Source organism: Pseudophryne corroboree, chromosome 2, assembly GCF_028390025.1.
Source record: "Pseudophryne corroboree isolate aPseCor3 chromosome 2, aPseCor3.hap2, whole genome shotgun sequence".
Lineage (NCBI taxonomy): Eukaryota > Metazoa > Chordata > Amphibia > Anura > Myobatrachidae > Pseudophryne > Pseudophryne corroboree.
In genome coordinates this window covers 3,657,738-3,684,871 of record NC_086445.1, presented here as the reverse complement: position 1 = coordinate 3,684,871, position 27,134 = coordinate 3,657,738, and the positions used below count along the sequence as shown (strand labels likewise).

The following is a 27,134-nucleotide window of genomic DNA, read 5'->3' as shown; positions in this document are numbered from 1 at the left end:
CCGTAACTCTATACATACAAACATATACATATATATATATACAGTATCTGGTACCTGGAGCTCCACCGTAACTCTATACTAGTACAACATTTTCTTTTACTTCTTAAAATATTAAAATGACATACACAATATCATAAATCCAATGAATCCAAACACGTCTGAGTACAAACAGTTACAATAGATTCCACCCTCACCTTTAGCAAAAGCTGTGAGCTCTGGGTGGAATTCACATACACCAGGACATGGCAGGTATTGACGGTGAACCCTACGCGTATCGTCTAAAACGACTTCATCAGGGGTGTACACTGATTAAATTTCAGGTTTTCTGTGTGGACACGTTCCCTGCTTGAATCACTCTTTGAAGACCATAGATAGTAAAAAGTAGTGGCCAAGTTGCTCCATAATAAAGATTTTGTTTAGACGAAAACTGGAGATGACATCCCGAAGGATTGCCCTATATATAACACTTATAATCTGGTGACAGAAATAGTTGACTGGTATACTGTAATCAATTCGCACTGATAGATCATTGATAGGATTACAGCGGTACAGAACCAGGCTCCAGATGAAACATTCTATTCAGACTGGTGACCTGTGCACGTTTCATCTGGAGCCTGATTCTGTACCATTATAATCCTATCAATATATATATATATATATATATATATATATAAGGATTGCGTCCATCTCTGGTGGTGACGCACAATACAAGCAGTCTATAAATGGCAAGACCATTTCTTACCCGCTCCTCCAGCGCTCCCAAGCGTCCCTCCAGCTCACCCTCTTTCTCCACCTGTAACAGACGCAGCACTGCCGACACACTGCATAGGGGAGAGAAATGGAAACATTGTATCCTGATAAAGTGGCAATAGGAAGAGAGCAACAGAGTAACAGAGAGAGCAGATGACACGCACTACTTGCAGGGAACCTGTAGCACTATGAATGTTTGGGGTAACTGCGCACTGAGTGTGTGATGTCGTATTGGACGTCAGCTGCACTTCTTGTGCGGTCTGTAGGGTCACCTGCTAGTCTGATGTATAATCAGCCCCTCGTGAGTTTGGGTGGTTATTATCTGTTAGTAGCTGTGAATTATGTGGCACATATAATAGTGATATAATACACAACAGTGGAGTATTGATGAAAGAGATGTGATAAAATGACAGAACAATGAGCAATGTAACTCCTGTACTTCCACCTCTGGATCACATATAAATTCCAGTCTCTAGCGTTCACAATGTGAGAAGTTCGTGGTACCGTGCTAGAACTAAATGCGCTTAATCATACGCTGCAGATAAGAGAAATAAATAAAGTTACAGGCTGCGGCGTCCCGCTAGTCCGTATGTGATCCTCCGTGCACAGGTTAAAGCCGATGGCAAAATATAGATACCTTCACGGTCTTCCCCCGGGGTGGAGGTGAATGTCGGGTTAGCGGTCAGCAGGTGAGGTCTCCGGACCGATCGCTTTCCCCTCTGGAGTAGGCGTCCTGTGGTACGTCTTGTCACAGTCGTCCCTCCTAAGATATCAGCCTCCTAGGGGGCGGGATGTACTAAAGGAAAAATGCGATAAAACCCCCATTTTCGGGGTTTTATCGCATTTTTGTATGTACCTACCCCCGTACGTCACGTTTTCACCCCTGAGGGTATCGCCATCCATAGAACCCTATGGGCTTCTTAACGCCGGCCGCCACAACCCGCCGTCTCCGCTGCCCCCTGTCGCAGTTGCCGACCCCACTTCTTCCAGTAACTCCTGGTCCCAGAAGGTAGTCTCCTCCTCCCCCTAGCAACACAGCTGGAGGTCCTTCCGGCTGCAGGGGGAGGAGGAGGCGCCTGGGGACAGCCTGCTGCTGCTTCCCATCAGGTAAGCAGGTGGAGACCCCAGGGAGGTGACAGAGACCCCGCACACCACCTCACAGGTATTGCGGGGTGGGCCTCCGTCACCGCATTGCGATGTTAATCGCATATGTTAGTACATATGTGATTAACATCACGGCTAGGGGCGGCGGTGTATGCTAATACATCCTGCCCAGGGAGCGGATGCTGCCCTGGGAGGGGAGGTCCATGGTATCGGCTCTAGAGAACCAACTCCCGCACTTCCCCTCCACATAGAGGACCACCTCACCGCTGCCATGCTGCCGTCCATGCTCTTTACTTCCGGCTTTCTTAGGTCACGTGACCGCGGCTGCAGGTGGAACGTCCTGATACGTGTGATACCTTGCAATATCCAATGCCGGGGTGGGTAAATGATGTACTGATGGCTCCAACGCATTTCAATCCACTGGGGGTCTTCTTCTGGGAGTGGTGTTCAGAAACAGTGTCTCTGTCTGGGCTTAAATAGGTCTCTTGTGTGTCACCTGACTGGCTCTTGCCTTTGATGTGATTGGTTCAGTCCTTATCACTCTGATTGTTCCTTCTGTGTGTCAATCAAGTCTCAATTGTCTGTAGGTGGATAGACTTTGAGTCCATGCGCGATCAGTGGTTTGCCATCGATGGTCCATAATCAATGGTGTCTATTGTCTGGTTGTGGTGAATTGTATACTGAACTCACATAGCGTGTTAATAAAAATGATCATACTAATCGATGGTATCCTATCGATGGTATCTATTGTTCGTTCGTTGGCCAGTCACAAATGAATTCAAATGATATATGATTAAATCTATGCTGGGTTTTTTGTAAGCTATGTACACTTGTGTATTAGTTTCTTAAATAAGCTTCTTTTCAGTCTCCATGTGTTGATCAATCATAGAGGTGTTGAGGAATACCCAAGTTTTGTGCGTCACATCTGTTTGAGGCCTAAGTAGTGATTAGTTTAAACTGTCTTACTTTTTGCAAATGTTTGGACTTGATCTCGTTATCTAAGTTTAGGCCACGTGGGACTAATGTCTTCAATTCATACATCCACCTACGTTCAGTGGTGTTGATTCTGTGAGTGTCATCGCCTCCACTTCAGTTCGGGTGTACCTCTTGTATTCCCATAAATTGTAGGGTTCTAGGGTTACTACCATGGTGGTCTTTGAAATGCTTAGATAGACTGTGGTCTTCATACCCTCTTCTAATGTTTTGGATATGTTCGCCGTGCGGCCTACATACGGTTTCTCACATGCACATTGTAGGAGGTAGATTATCCCCTTGCTTGTGAATGTTAATCTGCTTTTCACTTTGTAGCTCCTATTTGTGGTGGTGGATTTAAAGTCTGTTGTGGGTTTGGTACTGCGTTGTCCCTGATTTGTGCAACCTAGACATGTTCCACAATAATAGAAACCATTTCTGGGTGCACTGTTGCTGATGGTAGCCTGGATATGTTGATTTGGAGGAATGGGATTATGTACCAGTTTATTTATAAGGTCTGGGGCCCTTCTGAATACCAGTTTAGGTCTGAAGGGTAAATGATCTACCAGTGTCTCATCTTCTAAGAGTAGTGGCCAATGGGGGTCATTCCGAGTTGATAGCTCGCTAGCAGTTTTTAGCAGTCGTGCAAACGCTAAGCCGCCTCCCACTGGGAGTGTATCTTAACTTAGCAGAAGTGCGAACGAAAGGATCGCAGAGCGGCTACAAAAAAAGATCGTGCAGTTTTAGAGTAGCTCCAGACCTGCTCAGCACTTGCGATCTCTTCAGACTGTTCAGTTCCGGATTTGACGTCACAAACGCACCCTGCGTTTGGCCAGCCATGCCTGCGTTTTTCCTTGCACGCCTGTGTTTTTTTCGAGCACTCCCTGAAAACGGTCAGTTGACACCCAGAAACGCCCCCTTCATGTCAATCACTCTGCGGTTGCCATTGCGACTGAAAAGCTTCGCTAGTAGACCTTGTGTAAAAATACATCAGCCGTTGTGAAAGTACATTGCGCGTGCGCACTGCGCCACATACGCATGCGCAGAAGCGCCGTTTTTTTACTTAATCGCAGCGCAGCGAACATTTTCAGCTAGCGATCAACTCGGAATGACCCCCAATGTTTCTTGAGAATGTGTTAAACTCAAGTGGCCTGTTGAGAGTAGTTGGTAATAAAGAGCACATCTGTGTCCTTACCTCCCTTTCCTTTGTCTTTTTATTTCAATAATTCGGTTCTCTCAAATGTCCCCACTTGCTCAAAAGCTTCATCCATGAGGTGTGTTTGGTACATCTTTTCCCTAAACTGAGTCGATAATTCCTGTGATGTAGTTGTCATGTTTAGAGCAATTTATTCGCAGTCTAATGGACTGGCTTTTGGGTATTGATTTAACCAGTTAGGGTGATGCCTGCTGGTGGATACAATGAAGCTTTTGACATCAACCGCTTTATGGAATGTATTTGTGGGGAAACAGCCCTGTTCTATATAGATGTTGAGGTAGAGTAATTTGACATTGGTCTTGCTGTACTATGTTGGTAACCCGAGGTTAAACATAGAAACATAGAATTTGATGACAGATGAGAACCACTTGCCTATCTAGTCTGCACCCCCCCCCCCTTTCTTTTTTTACCATTTTTTTTAATCTTAAACCTTATTTGATCCTTATTTCTTTGTAAGGATTTCCTTATGTCTATCCCATGCATGCTTTAATTGCTCTACTGTCTTAGCCTCTACCACCTCTGATGGGAGGCTATTCCACTTGTCCACTACCCTTTTCTGTGAAGTAATATCAAATTTCCCCTGAACCCCCCCCCCTCCAGTCTCAGTGCATGTCCTCGTGTCCTATTGCTTCTCTTCATTTAGAGAATGTTTCCCTCCTGGACCTTAATAAAACCATTGATATATTTGACAGTCTCTCTCATGTCCCCTCTTTCCCTTCTCTGCCCCACACTATACATAGTGGGATTTCTTAGTCTTTCTGTGTATGTTTTGTGATGTAGGCCATGCACTATTTTAGTTGCCCTTCTTTGCACAGTCTCTAATATATTTATATCATTCTGAAGAATGAACACAATATTCTAGATGAGGTCGTACCAATGACCTATACATGGGCATTATTACCGTACTTCTTTCTTTCTGCTGCTGATTCCTTTCCCAATGCAGCCAAGCATCTGACTAGCCTTCCTCATTGCTGTGTTACATTGATTACCTGCCTTTATGTCACCTAAGATAGTGACTCCTAGATCCCTTTCCTCCTCAGTAGTTCCCAGTATACTGCCATTAATACTATATTTATCCTTTATGTCACCTGAAATAGTGACTCCTAGATCCCTTTCCTCTTCAGTAGTTCCCAGTATAGTGCCATTAATACTATATTTATCCTTTATGTCATCTGAAATAGTGACTCCTAGATCCCTTTCCTCCTCAGTAGTTCCCAGTATAGTGCCATTAATACTATATTAATCCTTTATGTCACCTGAAATAGTGACTCCTAGATCCCTTTCCTCCTCAGTAGTTCCCAGTATAGTGCCATTAATACTATATTTATCCTTTATGTCACCTGAAATAGTGACTCCTAGATCCCTTTCCTCCTCAGAAGTTTCCAGAATAGTGCCATTAATACTATATTTAGCCTTTGGATTTTTGAGACCCAAGTGCATGATTTTGCATTTTTTGGCATTAAACTGTAATTGCCAGACTCTTGACCATCCCTCTAGTCTACCTAGATCCTCAATCATTTGTTTTACCCCTCCTGGTGTGTCTACCCTGTTGCATACCTTTGTATCATCTGCACAGAGGCATACTTTCCTTTAATGCCATTTACGTCACCAATAAGGATATTAAAAAGCACTGGTCCAAATACAGATCTCTGGTGTACTCCATGGTAACATTTCCCTCCTGTGAATGCACTCCATTACCACAAATTTCTGTTTTCTATCCTGCAACCAAGATCTTATCCATTCAATAATCCAATCCCAATATTTCAAGTTATTTAGCAGTCTGTAATTTGGAACAGTGTCAAAAGCCTTACTAAAGTCTAGATAAGCTATATCCACGGCTCCACCTTTATCCACCACTTTAGTCACACAGTCAAAAAAGTCAATAAGGATTGTATGGGATCCTGTAAATTGCTGGATTTGAGATAATCTACAACTCTTTTTTTCTTTTTTTTTAAGAGTGTTTCCATCAATTTCCATACTACTGATGTAAGACTAACTGGTCTGTAGTTGTTTGCCTCTTCCTTGCTTCCACTTTTGTGCAGTGGGACTACGTTCACTCATTTCCAGTCCTCTGGAATTACTCCTGTAGCTAATGTCTGGTTGAATAATTCTGTCAATGGTGCTACCAGCACCTCTTTAAGTTCTTTTAGTATCTTTGGATGTATCCCATCTGGCCCCATAGATTTGTCCACTTTCAGCTTTGAGAGTTCTGTTAGGACCTTCTCCTCTGTAAATGTACTTATTTAATTTTCTTGAATATCCCTGCAACTTAACTGTGGCCCCTTCCCCTCTCTTTCAGTAGTGTGTACTGAGCAAAATTAATTATTAAGATGATCTGCTATTATATTGTCTCCCTCAAAAAGACTCCTAGTCTCTGTCTTTAGATTTATTATTCCGCCTTTTGTTTTTCTCCTTTCGCTTATATACCTAGAAAAAAGTTTTGCCTCCTTTACCCACTGACTGGGCCATTTTCTCCTCAGCTTGTGCCTTTGCACATCTGATTACTGTCTTAGTCTCCTTCTGTCTAACGAGATATATCTCTATGTCTTTATTTTTTTATGTCTGCTTATATTTCCTAAAAGCCACCTTTTTTGCTTTCACGATATTTGCTACTACTTTCGCAAACCACACTGGGTTCCTTTTCCTTGTGTTTTTACTAACACTTTTGATACAAAGGTCTGTTGCCCTTACAATTGCACTTTTTAATGTTTTCCACCTCTCCTGCACTGCTTCAGAGTTGCTCCCCTCTGCTAAAGAATCGCTCCAGAGTTCCTCCACTCTGCTAAAGAATAGCTTACACATTTTCCCATCCCTACAAAATCAGCCTTCTTAAAATCCAACACCTTTGTTTTTGTATATTGTCATTCGTGTTCATATAGATCAGGAACTCCTTGAGTGTGTCCTTACTGCCTTGCCAGATTAAAAATATATCATCTATATATATGCTCCAGAATACGAGATTTGCCCCAAGCTCCTTTGACCAAATGTGGTGGTCTTCCCACCAACTCATAAATAAGTTGGCATAGCTTGGGTCAACTCTTGTACCCATGGCTGTGCCCTTGATCTGTAAAGGAAAAAACATGTCCTTAAACCAAACATAATTATGTTTGAGTATGAATGTGATGCTGTCACAAAGGAAATTGCGTTGTGTGACTGTCATATCGGGGTCTTGTTCTAGGTGGTAGTTGATGCTTTCAATCCCTTGATCATTATTTATTACTGAATATAGTGATGTGATGTCTGTCATTACTTGTAGCACTAGTGTCACAGGGTGGCAGGCAGAGGATGTTTTCCCTGGCAGCCGTAGGATCCGCCACTCTCCTACTATACACACTGTGCTGCCGGGGCACCTGGTGAGGGACATCTGTGACAGTCAGTGCTGCTCATTGTTGTACAACAGTACAAAGATGTGAAGCACGTCCTCATCTCCAAGCTACATGTTATCAGCCTATCCTAGTACAGGACAGCCGCTAACAGTCTTATTACCCATCTGTTCATTTTGTAAGTGATTGTATAGGTTGTAATAGCGGCGGTACTGTGGGTGCCACATTTAAAGCACCCAAAAAATCCAGGGAAGGATGTACTAAAATATGCAAATAGTATTGCGATGGACAGCTCTTCCGATAAGATGCTCTCCCATCCCTGGACTTTGGGGTGTATAACTCGGGAGTCCATCTGCACATGCATAGAAGGATACGGCGGCCGTGGGTCATACTGGCAGCTATCCGATTGGATCCCTCATACAGCACGACATGGAAAGTAGTCCATACTCTCCATGTTGGAACCCAGCAATGGGGCTTTAGTGCATTTGGAAATGAGGTAAAACCCCCAAAAACTAGATTTTTACTGCATTCCTGCTTTAGTACATCCCACCCCAAAGAAGAAACCAATGTCACCCTTGTCTTAGATCAAGGCCAGAAAACCATAATAAAATATTCCAGACCTGGGGCTGCATGTGAGTTACAGTGGGTATCACAATCCCAGAATAAAAAGTTCTGATGTAGTCAGCAGGATGGGAACCCAGGAGCTTGTGGAACGAAGACCAGTACTGAATCCATTTGAGCCAGAGCAGATGTAGGCTTTAGTTTTTGCTTCTGGTATCTTGGACTTTCTTAACAGACCCAGCTCTCTGCCAACCTCTTGGCTGCAACCAATCTCCTGTCAACTGTTGGTATACAAGGCAGGAGGTGAACACATCCAGTGCTGGTGATGTTTCCTGCTTCCTGGAAGATACTTGCCCTGCACACCTTGCTGCTGCTGTTTGACCATGTTTAATTGCCAGTTTAATTTATAACTTCTTTTAGGCACCTTCCCAGAACTTACACGGCATACCATTGCTCCGATTGCAGCCAACCCCAACTTTTTGCCTGTCCTTGGATTATGCTTCTGCCTCACACCTTGGTGGTCATTCCGAGTTGTTCGCTCGGTAATTTTCTTCGCATCGCAGCGATTTTCCGCTAACTGCGCATGTGCAATGTTCGCACTGCGCCAAGTAAATTTGCTATGAAGTTTGGTATTTTACTCACGGCATTACGAGGTTTTTTCTTCGTTCTGGTGATCGTAATGTGATTGACAGGAAGTGTGTGTTTCTGGGCGGAAACTGGCCGTTTTATGGGAGTGTTTGAAAAAACGCTACCGTTTCTGGGAAAAACGCCGGAGTGGCTGGAGAAACGGAGGAGTGTCTGGGCGAACGCTGGGTGTGTTTGTGACGTCAAACCAGGAACGACAAGCACTGAACTGATCGCACTGGAAGAGTAAGTCTCGAGCTACTCAGAAACTGCACAGAGAAGTCTTTTCGCAATATTGTGAATCTTTCGTTCGCAATTTTGCTAAGCTAAGATTCACTCCCAGTAGGCGGCGGCTTAGCGTGTGCAAAGCTGCTAAAAGCAGCTTGCGAGCGAACAACTCGGAATGAGGGCCCTTATCTGGTACCTTGCACCTGTTGACTCCAGTTCACCTGTTGCCATTCAAAACCTAACCAGTCACATCCAGTAGAAGAGTGACCTGTAGAAAGCCAGCAGCAGGGCCAAATTCCCCTTGTGGGGGATCTGCAGTGAAAACCTGACCCCATTAGACTCTTAATTCCAGGGCTAAGTAATTTCATATCAGACTGGCTCCATTGGAGGTTCTACTTGATGAGTTTCTAATCACTTCTGCGAATATTCAACCTTCTCAAACTGGACGACTTCCCAGGTGATATTTGTGCTATGAGTAGTAGTCTTGGTTGTTGCATCTGTGGTGCGTGTAACACACAGATAATGAGCTGAGGGCTCCTGATCTCATAGCTGAGAGATATAGTGTATGGCCACCCACCTGATCTGTGACCAGATACTCCCACTAAGAGATTACCACTTTTATCCATCCCCAGAGAGCTGTGCACTAGCGTCAGTATTAGGACACGTTATATTCATACCTTTACAGCATAATAACATTGGAAAAACCTCAAATTTGGAGATTTTACCTCTTGGATGTTTCCTTCACCAGATTTTCCTGGCTTTCCTGTTGTTGCTGTTGCTGTTTGTACTGGTAGTTGTCCTTCATGTAGGATTCCCAGGACAGCAGCGATGACTCCTGGCATTCATCTAGCACGCGTCCTGCAAGGACAATGTGGGACAATTATTACAGAGCGTACACACCTATACCTAATCTGGTGGTAATGGCGCTTTCACACTCACTCAGTGCTTTGTAGCCCCATGGTGGTTGTCTACAGATGGCGCATTTCAGGAGAAGGTACAGATGGGAAAATACGATGAATGGTGGTGGTAAAGCTGGGCGATCATTGTATTCTTTTATTAGACCAAAGCGATAGAACTTCCAGAGCTGATCTGCGTGACTCTCAACGTCGGTAAGTACAAAACTGGGACAGGAAGAAGAAAAAAGTACAAACATTTAAAATCCACCATGTTCTTCTCTATATAACATCTGTACAATGAGCTGTGTGTAACATTGAGATAGTGGGGGCTTATATACACAGCGGGCCCTTATCATGCTGTATCCTTATGCTGTATAAGGCATGATTCTGAGTTGGACGCAGTGGAGCGATGTTTTCCATATGTGCAATCATCTGGACTGCGCTGTGCACTGCACTGGTACATACAGAATGGCATTACAGATCTGCACGCACAGTATTATTCCTGTATGGTGACTGGGTGGGAACAGAGTGTTCCTAGAAGCACTTGCATACAAAGATGCTGAAACCCTCCCATACAATGTCATACTCAGATGGACAAGCATTTTTACGAGAGTGAGCACCCACTGGAGCAGAGTGTACTGGGAGACACATCCACAGAGGTCTTTTATACTAAATCCAGTAAGATAGGGGGTGTGGCCTGGCAGCCATTGCAGCTAGACATGCAGGGACAATGCTTTCCTCCGGCATGCCAGTGTTCGAGGGGTCCTGACCTCTTTACTCAGCCCTTTTGAGTGCCCCTGAAGTGCTGTGTTGGTTGTGGAGTTGGGGAAGATCTCCTATTTTCCTACGGGTCGCGGCCTACTCACCCTCCAGAAGCCAGACCCTAAATTAGTTTGGAGACTGCCACTGTCCCGACCCACCACGGAGGCCCTCTTGAATCTGCTCTCTTTTGCCCTGAGGCTGGTGCCCAGAGTCAAGATCAGGGAGAGAGACCCTCTCCTTTCTGTGATACTAAGCTGTCCGTGGTGTACTAGCCCGCCGAGGGCTGTGATCCAGACTCAACCAAAAGTTGCCTCCACTCTGCTATGGGGACCCCCCGTGATTGCCCTCCACTACACAGGGACTGGTGAGTGATGCAGCTTCAGCTACATCCCCTCCTTCTCTGTTGTTAGTGGTGCAAGTAGAAAAAAATTCGTAGTGGTACTGTGTGCACGTGTGCCAAAAAATGGGCATGGTCACATGGGGCATGAAAATAGGGGAGTAATACACATATGGGGGCTAGATATACATATGACCCCAATAGCGCAATGCCAGATATACATATGCTACCAATAGTGACACATACACGTATGCCCCCAGTGCCAGATATGCCCCCACCATACCAGATACACATATGCCCCCTCCTAGTGCAAGGTACACATATGCCTAGTGCCACATATGTCCCCATAGTGCCAGATATGTCTCCACAGTGCAGTTACACATATGCCCCTTCTAAGTTCAAGGTACACTTATGCCTACTGCCACATATGCCCCCATAGTGCCAGGTATGTCCCCACAGTGCCAAATACACCCCCACCACCACCACTCACCTCTACTGTGTGAGGGGAGGGGAGCGCAGCACGCGCTGCTCCTGTCCCTCAGTGATCATCCAGTCTACTCTCCGGCGGCGGCATGTTTCTCAAAGGAGGTGCCGGTTTGTGAGCCAATCAGAGCTTGCAGACCTGCAGCCAATCAGGATCCTCAGCTGCCGGTCCATGGCTCTGGTTTGCTCACGAACCAGTGTCTCCCATAATGAGAGACACGCCGCTGCTGGAGAGTAAACTGGATGATCACTGATGGACAGGTGTAGCTCTGGAAGCTCTCCTTCCCTCACACACACAGCAATGCAGTGAACTGCAAGCATCGCGGTCGGCCCAGCGGTACTGCATACTGGCTGGAAATTTCTTACCGGTATACAGCACTGCACCGTACCGCCATACTTGCAGTACTGCCTTTTGTATACAGGGAATTGGTGGATGGGTGGGCAGTATATCCTCTGGCTCTCTTGCCTCTCTGCCAGACTGGTGGTTCTGTTACTATGGAGCCATAATATAATATACTACTGTACGACAAGCAGCTTCCCCTAGTTCTTTACTAGGTATGTCCTCATGGGGCTGGCCTCTCAGCTTTGGGGTTCCTATCTCAAAAACAGGGCCCTTGCACACTATCTATGGGTAACTGTCAGCATAAGTCCTTTAAAGTAGCACTATTTCTAATACTGGAGCTCCCGCCTCTGGCCATTTTGGTGTACTACATTTGGCTTAGATTTTTTTTCCTTTGCACTTGGTTGCACACACATTGAAAATATATCATCTCCACTGCAGGAGCATACCAGAGAGAAGTTATTCTCTATACGTTCCCCTATTCAGTGTCCATGATTCCATGAAGATCAATCTGTAACTGTCCCTGCATGTGCTGCTCATAACTACTTGATGGTTTGTTAATGCCAAACCACTGGGAGTCACCACTTTGTGGGTCTCAATTGATGTAACATGTACACACTCTGATGCTGCTCACCTCGACCAGTGCTATTTCCCACTAACTTTCTTTAGCATCATTATGGTCAGGAATAGGAAACCCTCTCAGAAAGGTAACACACCTCTTCCAAAGGAAAGCATGAGCCAGGCAGATATCCCTCCAGAAGTAATGAAGATCTCTCTGCTCCAAGTCCTTCCTCTCCCCAATGTCTTCCCCAACTGCAGATCTAACCTGCCATCTTCTAAGGGAAATAAAGACCTCCAGGGCATTTTATCTTTCATGAAAACCCTCCCTATTAAGCCAGATCTCCAAGAGACTATCAAGCAAGAACTGTTTACTATCAAACACGATATCTCACAACGGTCTGGTCGCATGATCTCCTTAGAGGACCACCAAGACTTGATTAATATGTTCTGGAGCTCATTGAAAGACATTATTTCTGCTCATACAGCAGAGATCCACTTGCTACAATTGCGGATGATGGACCTTGATAACAGGGGTAGAAGGAATAACGTACATATTAGGGGACTGCTGGAGGACATTACCCAAGCGGGTCTGGTGGATGCCTTCACAAAAATATTTCACAAAATCTTGAAAAATGATCCTAACGACACCAAAACCTTCAATAGAGCTCACCGAGAGGGTTCCCTGCTGATTGCCCACGCAATGTTATCTGCCGCCTGCCCTACTATTTACAAAAAGACAATATTATGTGCAAGGTACGACAGCTAGATGGCGTTGATTTCAATGGTGCAGTGATCCATATCTACCAAGATCTGCCTTGGCACACCCTCCAGCAATGGAAAGCCCTCAAGCCTGTAACTGACGAACTCTGAAAAACATCAATTGAAATATCACTGGGGCTTCACCTTCAACCTCCAAGTTTCCTCTTTTGGGAAGCTATACTCCATTAGCTCATTCTACAATCTCTCCTCATTTTTTTCTGGACTTGGCCTACTGAAGAATGAAATACCCAACTGAGAATTTGCCCTGCCTGAGTTATAGTTCCCACAACTAGCTGGAAGTGGCCCCCCGGCAGGAAGTTCGCAGTTCCAAGAAGAGATACTATGGCTCCCAGGTCTTCCAAGATGCAGGCGTTACCTGACTCTGCCCTGTCGGTTGGACTACTTCCCTTTTTTTGTTATAACTGAACCCCAATGTGTCAACTGAACTATCTTATTCTTGATTATGTTGTTGACGCATTGATTGGTGTTTTCGCCAGCAGACTACAGCAGACAATGGATAGAGCACCCCTGGACTGATACTGATAGGACACACCAGTCCCTGGATGTCCACACAGTATACAGGGCTTTTAATTATCACTGGGGCAGAGCCCTTGGCTGTATGGACAGATAACCCCTAGGTGGACAGATACACCAGGAAGAGAAAATTGTGGGTGGCAGAAGGCCTGCGCGCTAAGGATCTGAAATCACCCAAAAGTGTGACAGCATAACTAATCAAATTTTACTTATCTCAATATGATTCTGATTAACTCTATGAGCTTCACTCCCATTAATTAGACATGGATGGACATATGTAAATAGAAAGAAGAAATTCTCCACATAGTGAAATACCATCAAATTATGGATATTAATATAAAGAAGATGTCACAATAATCAATATGATCATTCCCTCCTTTGTCCACAAAAATATATGCAATGGAGGCTTTACCAGATAGCTGTATGCTTCATACGTGTAGATATACAATCCTGGTCACATTTTTTCAGATTCGTTCCAAAATTTCTCATTAATGCGAAGACATGTGGAAAAGTAGAATAATATTCCACATAGTGTAATTCCATACAAAAAGACCTTTTATTACATAAACATGTACATAAAAATTTATAAAAACTTTGGTAAGAAATGGAGGCGTTTACCAGATGAAGACTTCAACAGGAGCATAAAGTTCTAATTGAAGTGTCAGGTTTCCGGATATTCTGAGACTCTGCTCAATTGCTGGGTTACCCGGTGAAACGCTGGAACCACTTCTACCAAACGTTCTCCCTGTCACAAGCCAACGCGTATCGAGCCTGAAGCTCTTCGTCAGGGCAGTGTGGCAGTGGGATCTGACGGAAATGACGCGAACTTCCGGTGTCACGTCTTTATCTGTATTCCTCCCAGCAAAGAACGTTCAGGTCTCTGAGTTCCACTGATCGTTGTGAACCTGATAAAGACGTGACACCGGAAGTTCGAGTAATTTCCGTCAGATCCCACTGCCACACTGCACTGATGAAGAGCTTCAGGCTCGATACGCGTTGGCTTGTGACAGGGGGATTGTTTAGTAGAAGTGGTTCCAGCATTTCACCGGGTAACCCAGCAATTGAGCAGAGTCTCAGAATATCCGGAACCTGACACTCCAATTAGAACTTTATGCTCTTGTTGAAGTCTTCATCTGGTAAACGCCTCCATTTCTTACCACAGTTTTTATCAATTTATATGTACATGTTTATGTAATAAAAGGTCTTTTTGTATGGAATTACACTATGTGGAATATTATTCTACTTTTCCACATGTCTTCGCATTAATGAGAAATTTTGGGACCGAATTTGAAAAAAATCTGACCAGGATTGTACATCTACACGTTTGAAGCATACAGCTATCTGGTAAAGCCTCCATTGCATATATATTTGTGGACAAAGGAGGGAATGATCATATTGATTATTGTGACATCTTCTTTATATTAATATCTATAATTTGATGGTATTTCACTATGTGGAGAATTTCTTCTTTCTAGTTACATATGTCCATCCATGTATAAGTAATGGGAGTGAAGCTCATGGAGCTAATCAGAATCATATTGAGATTTGATTAGTTATGCTGTCACACTTTTGGGTGATTTCAGATCCTTAGCGCGCAGGCCTTCTGCCACCCACAATTTTCTCTACGTTATTAGCTACCTCTGGTTATTGGGTTTAACCTAGACCGAAGACAGCAGCTGCTTTTGTTTTGCTACAATAGGGTATCTCCGCAAACCCTTTCTGGACAGATACACCAGACTGACCCACTAGCACCCACAGCAACCACCAGACCCACACCCACGCCCCACAACCCAGCACTTAGACTGACACGTCCATTGAGTAAACTCTGCTGTTTATAAATAGGATATGTGTTTTAATGACTATTGATTGTAAATTTTTATGTATTTGTTTTTTTAATTGTACGGTGAACGGTAATATTAGATGTTTGTTTATGCGAGCTTACTGGCGCGCTGTTAACCAGAGATAAATTCCGGGTATGCGAATATGTACTTGGCCAATAACATTTTCTGATTCTGATTCCCCACAGCCGGAGTGAAATGGCGCCGATCACTGGGACCGTTACAGAATCCAAAACCCTGGAGGAATCCTACAGCGGGATGATGAAGTTTTTCCTCATTTTGGGATCTTAGTCTGGCGGGAAACCCTGAGCCGCACTTGGATCCGCACTTGGGAAGTTCAGGTGGGTCTGGTTCTCAGAGAACCGGACCCACTTAACTCTAGTTAAGACCCCGATGTTTGACAGTGTTCCACTATAGACATGCATGACTCTTTGGAAGGAATTGTTGTGTTTACAATGCATGACTCTGGGTGCACAATACATCACAACCGTTCTGTTATCAAATCCATTACTTATTGGAAGTAAAAGACACAATTTAGAATCACAGCAAAAAAAAGTAGTGTAATTATTCTTACGCTATTATAGAAATCAGAACGTTCATCATAAGAAGGGTGCCAAGGATGAGAAACAGACACAAAAGGATTATGGTCAGCCATTGTGGAAATAGAGGGTTCCCGGTACCATCATTGTAGACACACAGAGGAAGATCGGATTCAGTGGTATTTTGGGTACATTGTGTAACGTCAAAGTTCAAACCTGAAGAAAAAATATGAATACAGTTATTAACTGTCCTATACATCCCGTGTGTTGTACACATGTGTCCTCATACATATTGCCTCAATACACCATGTAGTGGAAGATGCCTGGCGGGAGTGAGCTGACAGGTCCCGTACAACTCCATTGGTGTTGGGCATCTTTTTTTGATGAAAAAGCATCTTATTCACATCGCTATGTGATAGGACGCACAATCAAACTCTGCTGATAAAAAATTAGATGTGGCATGCGTATATTTTGTGTGTGACTGCAGCTGTATCTGCATACAGAATGCTACGTTACAGTGTCAGTAATAGGATATGCAGCATGCCTATATTTTGTTTATGACTGCAGCTGTATCTGCATACGGAATGCTGCGTTACATTGTCAGTAATATAATATGTGGCATGCCTATATTCTGTGTATGACTGTGTATGACTGCAGCTGTATCTGCATACAAAACTCTATGTTACAGTGTCAGTAATATGATATGCATTCTGTGTGTGACTGCGGCTGTATCTGCATACAGAATGCTACATTACAGTGTCTGTAATAGGATATGCAGCATGCCTACATTATGTGTGTGACTGCGGCTGTATCTGCATATGAAATGATACGTTACAGTTTCAGTAACAGGATATGCAGCATGCCTACATTCTGTGTGCAACTGCGGCTGTATCTGAATATGGAATGCTACGTTACAGTGTCAGTAATAGTATATGTAGCATGCCTATATTCTGTGTATGACTGTGGCTGTATCTGCATACAGAATGCTACGTTACAGTGTCACTAATAGGATATGCGGCATGCCTATATTCTGTGTGTGACTGAGGCTGTATCTGCATACAGAATGCTACATTACAGTGTAAGTAATAGGATATACGGCATCCCTATATTCTGTGTGTGACTGCCGCTGAATCTGCATTTGGAATGCTATGTTACAGTGTCAGTTAAATGATATGCGGCATACCTATATTCTGTGTGTGACTATGGTGGTATCTACATACAGAATGCTACGTTACAGTGTCAGTAATAGGATATGTGGCATGCCTATATTCTGTGTGTGACTGCAGCTGTATCTGCATATGGAATGCTACGTTACAGTGTCAGTAATAGGATATGCAGCATACCTACATTCTGTGAATGACTGCGGCTGCATCTGCATACGACACAACTGTGTCGCATAGAGAATATAGGCTTGCCGCATATCATCAGCAGTAGCTGCTTGTGCGTCCTATTCAAATCATTTTGTGAATAAGACGCATTTTAATGGAAAAAGTTGCACGTAAAAATGCTCGGGACTACCGAGTCACGCCAATGCATGACATGGCTAGAAGGGCTGTTTAACGTGCAGGGAATGTAAGTGGACACATCTGTATACACAGCCATACACTCTATCACTGTCATCATATCACAGCCATAACCACATAGCACCGGGTAACTTACCGTCCACGTCTAATGGAAGATCCCCATAAAGTAATAGGTAGGGATAATAGAGGACATGGCGGAAGATCCAGTCCCACCGTGTTTCGTTAATATATAGGATCGCCTGCTTTGGAACCCCATAGGCCACCATCAAAATTAACAAAATGAAGATGAAGAAGTAAATTTCCTTCAGCTGGAGAAAATAAATAACACAAACACTGATCACTTACAATGGGACAAACAACACAGTAACTTCTGACCTGTAGACAAAGGTGTAATAAATTCTGAGTGAACGTCAAGGCAGTACTGCCCACTGTGCATAGGTGTGCCTCTCCAGAGATAGATCCTTCCTGTCCTCCGCAGGACGGCTTTATCTATAATATCCTGGCATTTGTCAAACACAGCCTGTAACATGACAGTCAGGAGCTGATTGGCTGGTACTTTATCTGTAATACTGCACTATGTGACTTATTATGCCGACACTGTGTATTACGCTACAGCACATATATACAGTATGTCTCCCCAGGAGATAATGAGGCAGCGGTGCTTTCATGAGGACAGCCATGTCAGTCACTGTGGAGGTCTGCAGTACGTGACATCACACAACGCGGCATTACAGCACACACCAAAGCTGCAGCATGAATTAACCCCTCGCTCTCCAAGTACATGGCGTATTATAGTTCATTATTACAGAGGCTGCAGACAGGAGCAGCGGAACACTGTGAGATGCCTAAGGGGGTCATTCCGACCCGTTCGCACGCAGCAGTTCTTCGCCGGGCAGCGACGACGCCAGCGCAGAAAGTGATCGCAGCAGTGATACCTAGAAGATTGATGGTGGGGAGGTGTTCCAGGGCATCTACTCACCATTTTCCCGGAGCGGTGAGACGAACGCAGGCGCGTCCAGGCGTTCGGAGGGCGGATGTCTGACGTCAATTCCGGGACCTTCGTCGCTGGAGCCGTCGCACAGGGTAAGTAGGTCTGACCCTGGTCTTGTTGTGCAGGAGGCTTTTTTAGCATAGCTCGGCTGCACAAGCGGTCGCAGCCCTGCTGTGCAGAAATACACTCCCCCATAGGCGGCGTTGACCAGCAAAAAGTTGCTACGTGCGATCAGCTCGGAATGACCCGCTAAGTACTAACTGCAGTTTCAGTGAGCAGCCTGTGACCTGAGACAGACAGATCTGCATCACAGTCCCCGGAAGTGACAGCTGCCGCCCATAGAGCAGTAATAACGGGGCGTGGCCGGATCAGGAGTATGTGGTATATAGCTTATATGAGAGAGACGGAGACATAAAGTATACCTTCCAATTCTCCTGATTTCAGCGGGACAGTCCCGGTGTTCGGTCACGGTCCCACTGTCCCGCAGGCCGGGGGAAGGTTGGGAGAGCTAGTAATTACCGCGGCCGGTGATCACTGAGGAGATACCTTGTCATGTGCACGACATCTGAACAGTGCGCAGAGGAGGGGGCTGCGCAGCTGCCGGGGAGCGCTGGGCACCGCCCCAAAATAACAAAAATGGGGGTTGTAATATGACACCTTGCCCAGTGGCGGAACTAGCAAGCGGTGGGCCCAGGTGCGACAAAATGCTTTGGGCCCCCCCCATCCCATCCAAGTCCACCCCCTCACCCCTTGAGAGGATCTGGTGAGGGGGACCTGCTCAGGGCCAGAGAAGTGGATACCTAGCAACAGTGCCGTAACTAGACATTTTAGCACTGTGTGCAAGAAACGGCATCGGAGCCCCACCCCTGCATGCAAAACAGGGGCAGTGCGCGCCGTAGGCGCGCGCAAAAATACATAGTGGCGTGGCTTCGCGGGGAAGGGGTGTGGCCACAAAATAATACCAATTCCTAAAACGGTGCACAGTAGTCTCCATTCTTCAAATTACGCCGCACAGTAGCACCACTACACCAGATAGAGACCCTTTTACACCTTACAGCGAACAGATTCCTCTTTTTACACATTACGGAAGACAGCGTGCACTTTTTACACATTACGGCAGACAGCGTCCCCCTTTTTATACATTACGGCAGACAGCGTCCCCCTTTTTATACATTACGGCAGACAGCGTCCCCTTTTTACACATAACGGCAGACAGCGTGCCCTTGTTACACATAGCGGCAGACAGCGTGCACTTTTTACACATTACGGCAGACAGCGCACACTTTTTACACATTACGGCAGACAGCGTGCCCTTGTTAAACATAGCGACAGACAGCGTACACTTTTTACACATAACGGCAGACAGCGTCCCCCTTTTTACACATTACGGCAGACAGCGTCCCCTTTTTACACATTACGGCAGACAGCTTACACTTTTTACACATAGCGGCAGACAGCGTGCCCTTGTTACACATTACGGCAGACAGCGTGCCCTTGTTACACATTACGGCAGACTGCGTGCCCTTGTTACACATTACGGCAGGCAGATTCCCCCTTTTTACACGTTGCGGCAGGCAGTCCCCCGTTTTTACACATTGCGGCAGGCAGATTCCCCATTTTTACACATTGCGGCAGGCAGTCCCCCCTTTTTACACATTGCGGCAGGCAGTCCCCCATTTTTACACATAGCGGCAGGCAGTCCACCCTTTTTACACATTGCGGCAGGCAGTCCCCCATTTTTACACATAGCGGCAGGCAAATAAAGAAAGAAAGAGACAGAAATAAATAAATAAATAAAGAAAGAGACAGAAAGAAAGAAAGAAATAAAGAGAAAGAAAGAAAGTAGAATCATACTTACCCTCTCCGCTGGCTCAGGCTCCTCGTGCAGCTTGACGATTCCCGGGCAGTAGACGAGGTGGAGGAGGGAGCCGCAGCAGCGCTGTGTTATTGGTGGAGGCGCTGCTGCTGCTGCCCCCCTGCTTCACTATAGGCTGTTCTCGGAAGACAGCCTATAGTGAAGCAGAGGGGCAGCAGCAGCAGCGCCTCCACCAGTAACAAAGCGCTGCTGCGGCTCCCTCCTTCACCTCCGTCCTCCTCCTTCCCCCGTCCGTGCCGCTGCTCTTCTCCTCTATGGGCGGCTGTGCGCTGCGGGCAGCGGTTGCCCGCAGCGCACAGCGGCATGTAATGAGTCAGTTTGACTCATTACATGCTTGGGCCCCTGGACAGAGGCGGGCCCCAGTGCAACGCACTGCTTGCCCTGCCGGTAGTTCCGCCTCTGACCCTGCCCCTTTTTCAGGGGACCCACCCCTTATCTTGAGGCTCCACCCCCTTTCCGGACGCAGTTTGTGCCTCCGGTGTGGCAGATCCCCCCCTCCCATCAGGAATAGGAAAGTACAGTATCCTCTGCGCTGGCAGTCACGGCAGTCACTCTGCGCTCTTACACTGCTCAGGGATTGTCGGAAAGATACAAGGACACCAGTACTATAGCCATAGGCGTGCGCAGACACTGACAGGCGGGTGCCGCTCCGGACATCCCCCCCCCCCCCCCCCACGGCATTATAGTGTTCTCTCACCTCCCCTGTCCTGGATATAGACTGCATACATGGGCAGCCCAGGTGAGCAGTCTATGGGCCGCCCAGGTGAGCAGTCTATATCCAGGACAGGGGAGGTGAGAGAACACTATAATGCCGTGGAGGGGGGGCAGTCCGGAGCGGCACCTGCCTGTCAGTGTCTGCGCACGCCTATGACTATAGCTGTTACTGGGACCAGGAAAGATTGCTACACTGTGCCGTATATCGCTCACAGACAGGACATAGGCCCTCATTCCGACCTGGTCGTACGCAGGCATTTTTTTTGCACTGTTGCGACCAGGTAATCGCCGCCTACAGGGGAGGAGTTAATGACTTTGCAGGTGTGCGTTCACTTATACAGAGAGCTGCACAAACAAAGAGTTTATGCAGAGCTCAGGACTTACTCACCCGCTGCGACGATCCGGCCTGGAGCTGACGTCAGGATTCCTCCCTGGAAACGGCCGGGCACACCTGCGTTTTCCTCAACACTTCCAGAAAACGGTGAGTTGACACCCCCGGACGGCCTCTTCCTATCACTCTTCTTGTGTTCACTGCTGCGAACGCTTTCTTCGTTCTTTTTGTCGCTGCCCGCACGCATGTGCTGTTCAGACCCGATCGCACGGCTGCAAAAAACTGCAGCGTGCGATCGGGTCTGAATAACCCCCCATTAACTGCAGCAATCCGTCCAGGATCAGCGGTGCTCCATATTATACACTTTCACTTCTTCCCCGCAGACGTTATACTTTACCCTGCAGACCGAGTGCACGCCAGGCTGTATCTATAACTTCCCGTGGTTATATACGGGGCCCCAACTGTAAATATTCTAATGTCATTGTTACTGAACCTTGTCATTATAATACAATAGGATTGTACGTCTGCGTGTACTGTATGATTCATTATGATTTGCTCATTTACATCGTTCTTGAATGGGATAATGGTTTAAAGTTCTCTGCAGTGGAGGAAGTTTCACTGAAGTGCTCGGGTGGAATAAAGCAAATCTCTCGCAAAAAGTTGTATCTGTAATGTCTGTGTGTACTGTAACCTACTCTGCATTGTATTGTGTGCTACAGTGGAAAATTAGGGTCTAATTCAGATCTGATCACAGCAGCAAATTTATTAGCTAATGGGCAAAACCATGGGGGGTAATTCAGACCTGATCGCTAGCAGGTGATTTTTGCAGCGCTGCGATCAGATAGTCGCCCCCCATAGGGGAGTGTATTGTCGCTGTGTAAGTGTGCTATCACATGTGTAGCAGAGCTGTACAACCAGATCTTGTGCAGTCTCTGTGCAGCCCAGGACTTACTCAGCCGCTGCAATCACATCAGCCTGTCCGGGGCCGGAATTGACGTCAGACACCCGCCCTGCAAACGCCTGGTCCTGTCTGTGTTTTTCCAGACACTCCCTGTAAACTGTCAGTTGCCACCCACAAATGCCCTCTACCTGTCAATCTCCTTGCGAATGCTCGTACGAACGGATTCGTTGCACAAACCCATCGCTGAGCGGTGATCCATTTTGCAGCCGTCCGCCGTGCACGCCCATTTTGGTGCATGCACATGTGCAGTTTGGATCTGACCGCCCGCTATGCGAAAACGTACAGCAGCGATCAGATCTGAATTACCACCCATGTGCACTGCAGGTGGGGCTGATGTAACATGTGCAGAGAGAGTTAGATTTGGGTGGATTATATTGTTTCTGTGCAGGGTAAATACTGGCTGCTTTATTTTTACACTGCAAGATTTCAGTTTGAACACACCACACCCAACTCTAACTCTCTCTGCACGTGTTACATCTGCCCCCCCCCCCCCCCCCCCTGCAGTGCAGCTTGGTGTTACCTATTAGCTAATAAATTTGCTGCTGATCTGAATTTGCCTCTTGGCTTTATAGAATCCCGTGACACTTACCCCAGTGGGTATCACATAGCTCTCTAACGTGTGTTCTCTTCTCCCACCTGTGAAAACCCCTGAATCAGGCCTATAGAGAGTGAGACTGCTCAGTGAGGGAGTGTGTACGGAAGTGTGGGCGGTAGGGTACATATACAGAGTAGACAGATCTGTGCTAATAAGATGCGGCAGAATTATCACTAAGACACATTCACAGAGGTTTATAATATAGTTGCAGTATCTGACTGTATAAGAAATAGCTGAAGCAGTATATACTATGCATCAATCAGCGAAATAACTGTAATAGTGTTCTTGTACATATAACGACTGGTTCTGAGTCAGCTGTACGTCCAGAAGCCGACGTACCCTGCGATTATAAGCGGTCAGCGCACGCATTGAATACAGCAATTGCAGAGTACGCATGTACTATATTACGCATATGCACCTAGACAGAGGAGGCTTGAATGAGACATGCAGACCCCCTGCAGCCAGCGAGGGGTAGGTGTAAGTGCCGGTACTAACGATGATGGCTGTGGATAATGAGATGTTTATACAGGAAGCCGCACAAGTACTGGACAGACACCTGAATTAGCAGAATGCAGTGAACCAGGCAGCCATGGACATTTACATATGGCGTCTCACTCATCTATAGCGTCTATGGCGTTTGTCCCGATCACGGAGTCGCAGTGTGCCTGGTCACAGGGTGGCACATAGAGCTTAGTGTGGCATATGGCGTTACCAGTGAGTGTGATACCAGCGATCATCCACCAGATGTCGCTTTTGAAAATCACCATTGCGCATGAGTGAGGTCTGCACTGAAATACACTATAGCGCAATAACTACTTTACTGTACATACTGTATCTGTGGCTGAGTTGGCCTAGTTGTATCGCCGATGGTTACCATGCACTTCACCATTCTGCGTGTAATAGCGGATGAATCTGTATCCAAAATTAAACGTTACAGTGATTTCCAGGAAAACACTGTAGCAGAGCATATTGTATGGAAATACAGTGGCAGTCCCACACAGAATATAGACATGCTGTATATCATTTGACTCAGCAGAAGCTGCTTGTGCTTCCTATTACATTATTTTGTGCCTAAGATGCATTCTGCGGGAATAAATGCAAACAAATACGATTGGCGCTACTGAGTCCCACAGCAGCATAGTGTGACTTCAAGGGCTGTTTAGAGTGACTGCAGCAAGGGTGTAAGAGGACACATCTGTACATAGGCTCAGTGTCTCCAATGCACACAATGGAAAGCACAGGTCAGAGTTCTACACAGCTTGGGATAGTGGTATCACCGATGGTTGCCATGCCCATGAGCTAGGGTTCGATTCCCGCAAAGGACACATTTGTATTGTATACTGTATCTGTGTAAACATTATCATCAACAGTTTATTTTCTAATTTTGCCAAAACAAGTCCTGCCATACTTTGTATAGTCTCAGACATGCACACAGATATACAGTCTCAGACATGCACACACATATACAGTCTCAGACATGCACACATATATACAGTCTCAGACATGCACACACATATACAGTCTCAGACATGCACACACACATATACAGTCTCAGACATGCACACACATATACAGTCTCAGACATACACACACATATACTGTCTCAGACATGCACACAGATATACAGTCTCAGACATGCACACAGATATACAGTCTCAGACATGCACACAGATATACAGTCTCAGACATGCACACAGATATACAGTCTCAGACATGCACACAGATATACAGTCTCAGACATGCACACAGATATACAGTCTCAGACATGCACACAGATATACAGTCTCAGACATGCACACAGATATACAGTCTCAGACATGCACACACATATACAGTCTCAGACATGCACACAGATATACAGTCTCAGACATGCACACAGATATACAGTCTCAGACATGCACACAGATATACAGTCTCAGACATGCACACAGATATACAGTCTCAGACATGCACACAGATATACAGTCTCAGACATGCACACACATATACAGTCTCAGACATGCACACACATATACAGTGTCAGACATGCACAGACATATAAAGTCTCAGACATGCACACACATATACAGTCTCAGACATGCACAGAGATATACAGTCTCAGACATGCACACAGATATACAGTCTCAGACATGCACACACATATACAGTCTCAGACATGCACACACATATACAGTCTCAGACATGCACACAGATATACAGTCTAAGACATGCACACAGATATACAGTCTCAGACATGCACACACATATACAGTCTCAGACATGCACACACATATACAGTCTCAGACATGCACACACATATAAAGTCTCAGACGTGCACAGACATATACAGTCTCAGACGTGCACACACATATACAGTCTCAGACATGCACACACATATACAGTCTCAGACATGCACACACATATACAGTCTCAGACATGCACACACATATACAGTCTCAGACATGCACACAGATATACAGTCTCAGACATGCACACAGATATACAGTCTCAGACATGCACACACACATATACAGTCTCAGACATGCACACAGATATACAGTCTCAGACATGCACACAGATATACAGTCTCAGACATGCACGCACATATACAGTCTCAGACATGCACACACATATACAGTCTCAGACATGCACACACATATACAGTCTCAGACTAGAGATGAGCGCCGGAAATTTTTCGGGTTTTGTGTTTTGGTTTTGGGTTCTGTTCCGCGGCCGTGTTTTGGGTTCGAACGCGTTTTGGCAAAACCTCACCGAATTTTTTTTGTCGGATTCGGGTGTGTTTTGGATTCAGGTGTTTTTTTCAAAAAACACTAAAAAACAGCTTAAATCATAGAATTTGGGGGTCATTTTGATCCCAAAGTATTATTAACCTCAAAAACCATAATTTACACTCATTTTCAGTCTATTCTGAACACCTCACACCTCACAATATTATTTTTAGTCCTAAAATTTGCACCGAGGTCGCTGGATGACTAAGCTAAGCGACCCTAGTGGCCGACACAAACACCTGGCCCATCTAGGAGTGGCACTGCAGTGTCACGCAGGATGTCCCTTCCAAAAAACACTCCCCAAACAGCACATGACGCAAAGAAAAAAAGAGGAGCAATGAGGTAGCTGTGTGAGTAAGCTAAGCGACACTAGTGGCCGACACAAACACCTGGCCCATCTAGGAGTGGCACTGCAGTGTCACGCAGGATGGCCCTTCCAAAAAACCCTCCCCAAACAGCACATGACGCAAAGAAAAAAAGAGGCGCAATGAGGTAGCTGTGTGAGTAAGATAAGCGACCCTAGTGGCCGACACAAACACCTGGCCCATCTAGGAGTGTCACTGCAGTGTCACGCAGGATGTCCCTTCCAGAAAACCCTCCCCAAACAGCACATGACGCAAAAAATTAAATTAAGAAAAATTAATGAATTAATTAAATTAAGAAAAATTAAAGAAAAAAGAGGTGCAAGATGGAATTGTCCTTGGGCCCTCCCACCCACCCTTATGTTGTATAAACAGGACATGCACACTTTAACCAACCCATCATTTCAGTGACAGGGTCTGCCACACGACTGTGACTGAAATGACGGGTTGGTTTGGACCCCCACCAAAAAAAGAAGCAATTAATCGCTCCTTGCACAAACTGGCTCTACAGAGGCACGATCTCCACCTCATCATCATCCTCCGATATATCACCGTGTACATCCCCCTCCTCACAGATTATCAATTCGTCCCCACTGGAATCCACCATCTCAGCTCCCTGTGTACTTTGTGGAGGCAATTGCTGCTGGTCAATGTCTCCACGGAGGAATTGATTATAATTCATTTTAATGAACATCATCTTCTCCACATTTTCTGGATGTAACCTCGTACGCCGATTGCTGACAAGGTGAGCGGCGGCACTAAACACTCTTTCGGAGTACACACTTGTGGGAGGGCAACTTAGGTAGAATAAAGCCAGTTTGTGCAAGGGCCTCCAAATTGCCTCTTTTTCCTGCCAGTATAAGTACGGACTGTGTGACGTGCCTACTTGGATGCGGTCACTCATATAATCCTCCACTATTCTTTCAATGGTGAGAGAATCATATGCAGTGACAGTAGACGACATGTCCGTAATCGTTGTCAGGTCCTTCAGTCCGGACCAGATGTCAGCATCAGCAGTCGCTCCAGACTGCCCTGCATCACCGCCAGCGGGTGGGCTCGGAATTCTGAGCCTTTTCCTCGCACCCCCAGTTGCGGGAGAATGTGAAGGAGGAGATGTTGACAGGTCGCGTTCCGCTTGACTTGACAATTTTCTCACCAGCAGGTCTTTGAACCCCAGCAGACTTGT

At 45.8% G+C, this 27,134-nt stretch overlaps 1 protein-coding gene across 1 annotated transcript in view; it reads right to left on the bottom strand.

The window, feature by feature from the left end:
- Window positions 1–351: 351 nt before the first annotated feature.
- Window positions 352–27,134, bottom strand: part of LOC135051255 (transient receptor potential cation channel subfamily M member 2-like) — a 195,941-nt gene continuing 169,158 nt past the window's right edge. Inside the window, exons 19-24 of the mRNA XM_063957338.1 lie at window positions 17,487–17,658; window positions 15,863–16,043; window positions 9,718–9,899; window positions 9,504–9,636; window positions 743–821; window positions 352–474 (exon numbers count right to left, since the gene is read on the bottom strand). Coding sequence (XP_063813408.1) covers window positions 352–474; window positions 743–821; window positions 9,504–9,636; window positions 9,718–9,899; window positions 15,863–16,043; window positions 17,487–17,658 — 870 coding nt within the window. The remainder of the gene's footprint in view (window positions 475–742; window positions 822–9,503; window positions 9,637–9,717; window positions 9,900–15,862; window positions 16,044–17,486; window positions 17,659–27,134) is intronic.